This window comes from Dendroctonus ponderosae, unplaced genomic scaffold (genome assembly GCF_020466585.1).
Source record: "Dendroctonus ponderosae isolate FM_Combo_2020 unplaced genomic scaffold, Dpon_F_20191213v2 Dpon_F_20191213_1, whole genome shotgun sequence".
NCBI classification, from domain to species: domain Eukaryota; kingdom Metazoa; phylum Arthropoda; class Insecta; order Coleoptera; family Curculionidae; genus Dendroctonus; species Dendroctonus ponderosae.
This window is the reverse complement of record NW_026017110.1, coordinates 19,740,836-19,750,254: the sequence shown is the minus strand read 5'-3', so window position 1 is coordinate 19,750,254 and position 9,419 is coordinate 19,740,836. Positions and strand designations below refer to the sequence as shown.

Here is a 9,419-nt window from a genome sequence, read left to right as displayed (position 1 = left end):
TTTTTGAAATATGCAAAGGTTTCCTTAATGTTTCCACGCCATTTGCTTCCACAAGAGCTACTTGGAAAAGACAAAGTGATTTGTCAAGTAATCTATACATCTATAAAGATTTCCTCCGAAATTTTCAGTGATAAAGTTTTGCGACTAAATCAAAAATCCAGTGGTTGTTCCAAGACAAATCCATTTCCATATTCTCGCTCAGTGTGTTTATTTTTCTGGCAACTACTTTAATTTTACTCTTAACATCCAGGTTTAAGAAAATTTTTAGAGGAAACAGTCGGTGCCCGCTGGGTCTCTCTCTAGGTCTCCTTGTCTCCAGTGGCTTTTTCTTGTGAGTAAAAATTATTTTCAAAAATCTCAAACAAATGCTGAATTGAGACATTTTATCGGAAACGAGCACACAGTTTTTTGCAGCATTATTACAATTTTAACGTACAGTAGGTCCAGATTAAGGAAATACGGTTTAATTTGTAGTTTTTTCTTTTTCATCAATTTTAATAAACAATATCGCGTACCATCCTGAACATTTTTTGATGGGCCTCTTTGTATACATACATCTATAATGAGTCATCTTTTGCGTTTTATTTATTTAATTAGATATCGATGTGGCCTTTGTAGTTTTTGTTGTTAACACGAGTCACCTGTTATCTAATACACTGATATGCGGATAATATTGGGTTACCTACCTGCTAACATTCTCGATACATGTAAATAATAATAGAAAAACATAAAAGTGAAACGAGGCAGTAGGTAAAAAGCAAATCATTCTTCAAGGTTGGGTTTATTATTGTTGCGCAACCCAATTAGGTCAGTCATCGACTTACCGCACATGGACATGGATTTGCCCATATGGTGTTATAATATAAAAAAACACTGTTTTAAATTGCGTCAGGTTTCAAGTGGTAAAAGGAACGTTTGTTGTTTATAAGCGGCGTAAAAATTTGGCAAATTTACTGCGACAAAACAATCTTCCATCAAGTTAAATAACATTTTGTCTTAAGTAATATAGAAAAGATAGTTGGATAACCAATTTGGGTCATTTTCTAGCTTATATCCTTCTTGCGTTCGAAGTTAAAGTAATGGATTCCTTAAGATAATCACTGTACTAAGAAGGTGTTTTTTTGGAAAATTGAGCTTTGGGCTACTTTTTGTGCAATGAACTTTACAATTTTGCACCATGCCGACGGACAACATTTAATACTTTATAACATTTTACAACAAGTTGCCAAATTTCTCGGTTTTATGGAGATGGCTTCTGTACATTATTAAAAAAAAAACAGGCAATACGAATAAAAACTAATGTATACGGACACCGGACACCATAAACTAATTATCATTAGTGCAAGCTTTCAAGTGAAAAACCTCTGAGGATGCAAGTAATTGGTGCTAGCGAAACGTCAGGAAGGGAAGAATATCTTTTCCACGGGGACCTAACAGCTCGAAAAACTCACCAATATCAAGCAATGGTCTAACTTTTGATAATAACAATAATAATTGCTTGGTAGTCTCTATAGGATATCAAGTTGGCAGTAATATTTTAATTCCAAATCAAAATTAATGCCTGGGTTTCAGTCATTCATTGTGATTCATTCACAATGAATGACTGAAATCCAGGAATTAATTTTGATTTGGAATTGAAACACAGTCAGGAAAGTATATACAATGAAGTAATTTTTTAGTTTCTTTTATGCATTAATTAAAATTGAATTTCTCTCAATCTTGTCAAAAGACATTGCCAGAAATTGTGCCTAATCCACCATTATGCACAACTAAGCAAAGCATAATTAAATGAAATCTAAATTTGGGAAGCAAAAAGCTTTAACTGTCAGGAAATACAACTTTTTGCGACTTATTTTATTTACGAGTTATTTTATTAAATTTATAGATTTTAGTTTATAAAAGAAAAAAAATAATTGAATGCTTTGGCATTTGCGTAAATATATATCCTTTTTCATATTGCTTTATCATTATGTTGGCTTACTTGAACTTTTATTAAATTTTTAAAAAGGTATATTATATAGTAATTCATTCGACGAAGGTCACCAGAGTTATTGTTTTTTTAATAGCGTTTCTTTATTTGAACAAAATCTTCTTTTCATTTAGGATTTCCTGGGAAGTTCTACTTGTCCAGCAAAGCTTTTGATTGATTCGTTACTACTGATTATTTCGTTTAATATTTTAAAAATAATAAAAATTGAATGATAAAAACTAAAACGATAACAAAACATAAAATTATACTTTCAGCAGACTTGATTTATATTAACTGGTCTGTTTGAGTGGTTTGCAATTGTAAATCTCTACAACAATGAATAATTTTTTATCGGCTTACATCGAATAATATTTGAATGAATGTGGGAAAATTAAAAAATCCATACATTTGGGAACACGAACCACATTATTCAGAGCTTTTTTGTTCAAATTAGCAGAAACAACTAGTTCTGCCTAAATTCGGATATTGAAGTCTGCAAAGAATGCACATTGAAGATAATTTGCAAAACTGCTTAATCACTAAATTGCAAAAGCGAACAAAGAAGTTGTTATAAGATTAATATTGAGCATTCATGAGAGGCGAGAAAGCTTTATTTTAATTTAAAGCAATGCGTTTACATCAATATTTAGACGATTGTTCCTCTTGTGAAACAGTTCGTTTCGAGAGGCTTGAAATAATTTTTTTTTACTAAATGTTCTGTAGTTTTTAGTCGTTTCTTGCCATTTATCTTATTTTTAATCACTGTAAACCTTATTTGCATGTGATATCTCAAACATATGATTCAAGAAAGTTTTCTATAAGCTACAATACGTAACACTCCAACATATTGATTGCGCAAAATATCTTCTCTTCTCAAATTATTATGTATAAAATAACATTTTTTGTCGGAAAATTAAATTGACCACTTACTAAAATAGAGTAATACTATACTATGTAATCCATCGCCTCGACTATGAGCTCAACATTATTAATCTGTTTTACTTATCATTGTTTACCATCATTCTATAAGCGATTTCAATTTTCTTTCCAAGTGAACTGGAAATCATTTACTTACAGCTTACAGTCGATAAACTTGTATTTATGATGGGCGCTTTTTTATTTACGAATATATTTTGTTCTAGGTGGTGATTCAACAACAAATATTCCAAGGGTGGAGGTGCGTGAAGAAAAATACGAAATTCGCATTGAACGTTCAAATGCTGGCCTGGGCTTGTCGATAGCGGGCGGTCAAGGTTCCACCCCTTTCAAAGGGGACGATGAGGGCATCTTCATCTCTAGAGTGACGGAAGGAGGTCCGGCAGATCTGGCCGGCCTCAAAGTGGCTGACAAAGTGCTAAAAGTGAATGCGATTGACGTACAGGGCGTGTCGCATTATGATGCTGTGGAGGTGTTGAAAGCGTCTGGACAAATCCTGGTCTTGGAGGTGAGCATTTATTTTGCGTTTTTGTTCTGGCAAAATACGTTCTTTTTTCCATTTTGTAGGTGCTGAGAGAGGTAACTGTGTTGGTCAGAAGTAAGCCAGAAACCGTTGGAACTACTAAGGCTGATACATATATGATTACACCGCCTCCACCGCTGCCTCCAATTTTGAACGACGTAGATACTAAGAAAGTTTTGATACACGCTTGTCTGATCAGGGATTCGAGGGGATTAGGGTTCAGCATAGCCGGTGGAAGGGGCAGCCAGCCATTTAAGGTAACTGTTAGCAGTTAGTTGTCGATTTTTCTCATTCTGATTTTTTTACTGTTTTTTTAAATTGCTCTGCCAATTTTATTTGTATCTTGATACTGTGTTTCTTTGCTATTTTTTGTGCGGCTTTGTTTGCAATGACCTGAACTTTAAAAAAATTTGATTTTGAAATAGTTTTTACTGTTTTTTAGTTAAGAGAAAATGGCTTTGTAGATATCTTTTGACATGCGACAAGTTGAGTATTATTTAAACTATGTATGTTTAACTGACTCAAACCTATCTAAATTTACTCACAACTCCTCTGAAATGAGTCACAGTTTTATTGCTCTTTTAAAATCCAATTTTATTTGTTCTTCGATAGTTTGAATTTTTTTGCAGTATTTTTTCGACGCGAACATTTTTGTGTGATTTTATTTGTGATATACTGAAAATTTTAAAAATTCCAATATCGTGCATTTCCTGTTATTTTTTCTCTTGATGCATGTTTTCCAATTTGATTTCTAAATAGTTTTACAGTCGTTTATTTAAGAGAAATTCGGTTTAGCTAACCCAAAAGTGTCTAGATTTACACAGCTCGTCTGAAATGATCCACATATTGATTTTCACATTTTATTCAACATCTAAATTATTTTACATTCAACCTCGGTATGAAATATCAGATTCAACTTCAGTGATCGAATTTAGTTCTTACCATCAACAAAAATGTTATTTCTGGCGTTTATTCACATACAAAATTAGCATTGACAGTGATTATATAAAGATTAGTAAAGCAGATTAACGAAAGACTCCACACACACAGACATCACTTCATACTGAACGGTTCAAAAGCGAGAAAAGGTCTTAAAACAGTTGTTTTCTTTGCAGGATAATTCGGACGCTATCTATATTTCACGAATTACTGATGGCGGTGTAGCTGACAAAGATGGCCAGTTAGCTGTAGGCGATCGAGTAATCTCAATCAATGGTGTTGATCTGACTGAAGCAACACACCAGCAGGCTGTACAGTTCCTCACCGGTCACGAGCGTTTTGTACGGATCGTTGCAGAACGTGAGGTGATTATTTTTTTCTTAACTATCCTTATCGAGATCGTACTAATTTCGCATCATTTCAGATGGCTGTCGATGAACCAGTTCCGCTGGGTGCATCTCCATCTCCGGGTCCACAACAAAGTCCTAGACTGTTTGGACTGCCCAAACCGTATACCGGCCTGTACAGTGCCAACAGCTACATGGCAAACCGGCCCTTCAGTTACAGACGATCAGTAGAAAGTGACGTTAGCAAAAAGGTAAACTTCTTGCACAAGTATTTCGGAACATTTCCTTTCAAATAGCTCAGTGGATGTATTGGACCTTGACAATCGTTCGATAATAACCAAGAAGTCATCGTATTAAAATGCTTTCGATCTGATTCAGCTGTTTTATTGGACCAATTTAAAGCATCGAACGGTTTTGGTTGAGTAAATAAACATTCGGTCTAATTGATCTCTTTATTAGAGGTTGTTGAATGAATCGGTTAGAATGTTGTGAGTGAGCTGCAGTTTATAATTAATGGGTCATTATTTTGACGGTTCGTTTTTAATCGGTTGCTTTAGATGACTGAAGAAGGATTTTTTACTGTTTGTAAAACTTCAATCGATCACAGGGGGTTCTTCAAAGTAGTGTACTATTAGGAGCTGAGGAATTTTGTTGAACATATCTACACGATGGCGTTTAAAGCTCTATTTGAAGCCCTCCTTATATTTGAAGAGCATCTACAGGAAAAAAAGTACAGTTATTTTATAAATAATTGCAGTACCTTATTTTGATGTTAAAGTTTAAAGCCGTTTTCGTACCACGGTTTCACAATTATTTCTTCAATGCAATTTGACAAGAAAAAACGTTCGTTACTGCAACTCAAACTGGGAAGAAACGAAGTATAATTCCGAACAGGTGCAAATTGAAGATCAGGATCTGGGTTCTTTTACCAGATTCTACAAGTTTAATCAGTTTTTTCTCTTTGGTAGAACTGGCGAGTTGTCATCAAAATAATGCAAAAATAAATTACCTTTTTAAGTTGGCTGAACATTAAAACTTACCAAAATAAGCTTTTGGTGGGTAAAAATTCAGTTTCTCGTAATGGAGGTCCTCGAATCCGTTTGAAACTTTCAACGCACGGATGAGTAACGATGGAAGATACCCAATTTCCATTATAACTATCACGGTGCCGTCTCATTCTTGGATCATCTTATGCTCTTTCTTCCATTTCTCTATCAGGCCTTGATAAAATGGCATGTTTTGTGATGTAGCGAGAATTCAAAAAATCACTCCAGCTTCTCACAGTGCTGTTGTCGACATTTTCAACTTTAAATGGTAATGGCTCTTGCGTTCACAACTACCTGGATTCAGTCTTCTGGAAACTTAGTTTTGATTTTTAATAAGGAATGCTATTTTCACAGTATCAGATCTCGTTCTTTCGCCAACGAAAAGCCCGAAATGTAAAGTTGCTGTTGTGTCCACCACAGGAATCGCCAAAAATATTTAGGTTCCGAACGTTTCTGATGCCTGACATAATCATCCAAAAATGGTCTTTTTACAAGCGGATTTTTTGATAATCGATGGCGATTGCTTCTGTATCATGCTTCGTTTTCGGGTATCTCTCTTTCGGCATTAAAAAACGTCTGTACAATTTCTGATGGCTGCGAACAATTCTATTTCTGTTTGAAATGTTATTTAGGGCAATTATTTTTCGGATAGTGCGTGTTTTGCAAAAAAATCAGTAACTTCGATAGATTTTCTACCGGGTAGCAAATGAAATCCAAAATTGGTGCGAGTTTCATACGCTCTCCGTTGAACAAATGAACGGTTTTTTTTGTATTTCGATACCATAGGCATTAAGATAGACCTTGTATCTCAAAAAAGGTTTTTTAATTTTTTGCTCATCTCGTTTATTTACGTACTGATCTTAAAAAATCAACATTTTGGTATTGGAGCAATAATTTTTTTTAACCGATTAGAACAGTATAAGGCTGCTATTAAAGCCAAAACTTCGCAGAGGACGAAAAATATCATTGTACCGGTTGTAATAAAAATATTTGAAAGTAAACTTTACCTAGTTGAAAATCTTCGAGAATCACAGATTTCGGAGGCAATTCTGATTTGAGTAATTTTTCATGCAATCAGGTATTGTATTGAACTTTAGTCTTAAATTGTCTATGAAGTTTTAGAGTCAACAGCTCAAGATCGTGAAAGTCGGACCAAGAGCAGAAAAGTTTTCGCTACTAGACCAAAAAGTTGATTTTTGAGACACCGTGTAAATAAAAGAAAAATGCTTCGAGCTATTTAGTTTATTATTATTAAAAAACCTTTTTTCTTCAGCTAGAAAAAATCCGAAATTTTGCATTTTTTCATTTGCCCCTTTGTAGAACATAGGTCTCAGATACTCAATTTTTATCAGAAAATTGACAACAATGGCGCTAGATAACGGCAATACCCCAAAAACCGTTAAAGATAAGGATAAGGATCGCTCCATAAAAATGATTAGTATTTTGTAGAGAACTGAATAAAATAACAAAAAAAGTTGGTCTTGCTTGATATCATCGTTTTTTTTGAACCATTCATAAAAATCAGTTCAGAAAATGCACAATTAAAACCAAAAAATCGACGGTTCTAAGCGATACAGCTGATTTTTAAATAAATATATGAAATACATTTGCCGCTCACTGTATATAAGTTACGGCGTTAAACAATGGAACATTTCATGTTCAAAGGTGAAAGTTTTGACTTTACAGTAACTCGAAAATCTAGGCTGTAGTTGAATTTGAAGCAATTTGGATAGAATCTTGTGTAGATATTGTTGTTATATTTATAATTTTCGTCTTTTTCAGAGCGAATCTCCAGAGCCGAAAAGCAATAAAGTCACACCAGAAACCACCCCGAATTCAATAAACCGAGACAAGTCACTCGAACTCCCGAAAACAAATGGAATTGGTTATAACCATACGACCGTGAACCGGGCAACGACCACCCCTTTGAACCACGAACCCCCTAAGCCGGCCCCACGCCGGTTGAACAGCCAAAACTCGTCGGAAATTCCGGCAAATATCGCGGAGAAACAACCATCCCCCACGATGACAAACAATAATCATAAGAAAGCGACTCCGACGTCTTCGATCGATAGTGACGAACAGGTACTGCCACGGCCTATCACCAATGAAGATTTTCAAGCCATGATCCCAGCTCACTTCCTGTCCAATAATCCATCTCCTCACAGTCCCCCTTTGCCTGACACGGGCCATGGCAACGCCGCGTCCGTAACTACTGTAACAATACGGAAACCGGACACAATTGAACTTCCTCCTGCGCCTACGGGACCCGGGAGAGTGACCGAGACGATCACCAAAAGCACCTTCACAGAGACGGTGGTGACGCGCATCTCGGACAATAAGTTGGTGGCACCACTGATTATTGAGGTACGCGGGGGGAGTGCTGCTCCAGCTTCTCCCCCTCTGACCCTTAATGTCCTTTTCTTTGTAGTTGGTTGGTAGTAGTGCGCGCACGCTTTCAGGTAAAATTGGTGCATTTCAGTGGTTTATAGAGTCCTTCGTTTTCTGCATCTTTTGCATGAAAATCGTAACTCAACTGTGGTAAGCACAATAACAGTTATTAATTAGATTCATTAACAGATGGTTGGTGTCTCTAATACAATCATCTCGTCAGGTGACTATCGGGTCTTATCAATATTCACATGGAAAGTTATGAATGGCGCCCGAATATTTAATATGTGATTTGAGGTCCGACTTATATACAGGGTGATTTATTAGGAATGGGAAATCCGAAAACTGGATGTATTACACGTCAAATCGTGGCCATTTGCGCAACGATCTCCGAAACTTGATATTTTGACTCGTTTTTTAACCATTATTCTGAAAATATCTGGGCTAGGAATTTGAAATTTTGTGACGTTAGGTTTATTTACAAAACAATGAAAGGTAGCCCTACAACCCAGAGTGGGTCTTAGCTGACTGCACTATGCTCCTCCAGACCTCCCGCACCTCCAAAAGATTCGTGTCCAGAGGAGTATTCATTTTTGTGAGATCTGCATTGATCTTGTCTTTCCATCTCTGGCGTGATCTCCCAAGAGGCCATTTTTTCGACGGTCTCTTCTCCCTCCCGGTGGTATGTACATATTTCGGTTTTTTATCGGGTTCTATATTTAGCAGCATTTCAAAGTTTGTTTTCCATGTTTCCAACTGTTCGTGTTCGTTGATTATCATCTCCCCATTATCGCTTTTAAACAACGGGACCGACTTGGGTTGATATCCTCGTTTTTCGTTTTTATTACCCTATAGAATTCCCTATAGAATTATTTAGGTGACGAATAAGATAAGATACCTGTTGCAATGTCTGTGCTCCTCATTCACTTGGGACCAATTTTGCGGACATCGAAAGTAATAACTTTTCACTCTTTAAATGTTCAAAATCTGAAACAGCAATCAGTTCTACATAAATTTATTATTCTTGTTTCATATCGATATTTGGATCCATTTTCGAGAAAAAAATTACTCGTCTTTTAGATACTGCAACAGGCCTAACTCAGTCTGCGGTTTGGAATATTCTGAAAAAAGGAAAACTATATCCATTGTGTTTTACTCCTGTACAGAATTTGATGCCGCAGAATCCTCCTCCTCTGTTACGTTTTGGCCATTTTCTACAAGAGCAACAAACCAACGATGGTACTTTTTAAGATAAACTTTTGTTTACC

At 35.8% G+C, this 9,419-nt stretch overlaps 1 protein-coding gene across 8 annotated transcripts in view; it reads left to right on the top strand.

The window, feature by feature from the left end:
• Nucleotides 1–9,419, top strand: part of LOC109544119 (protein lap4) — a 107,492-nt gene that overhangs the window by 65,930 nt on the left and 32,143 nt on the right. For 7 of the 8 annotated variants that reach the window (XM_048666860.1, XM_048666845.1, XM_048666858.1 and 4 more), the window contains 5 exons: nt 3,112–3,413; nt 3,473–3,685; nt 4,544–4,732; nt 4,792–4,965; nt 7,543–8,127. In XM_048666860.1, coding sequence (XP_048522817.1) covers nt 3,112–3,413; nt 3,473–3,685; nt 4,544–4,732; nt 4,792–4,965; nt 7,543–8,127 — 1,463 coding nt within the window. The remainder of the gene's footprint in view (nt 1–3,111; nt 3,414–3,472; nt 3,686–4,543; nt 4,733–4,791; nt 4,966–7,542; nt 8,128–9,419) is intronic. The other variant, XM_048666864.1, reaches the window with a different exon arrangement.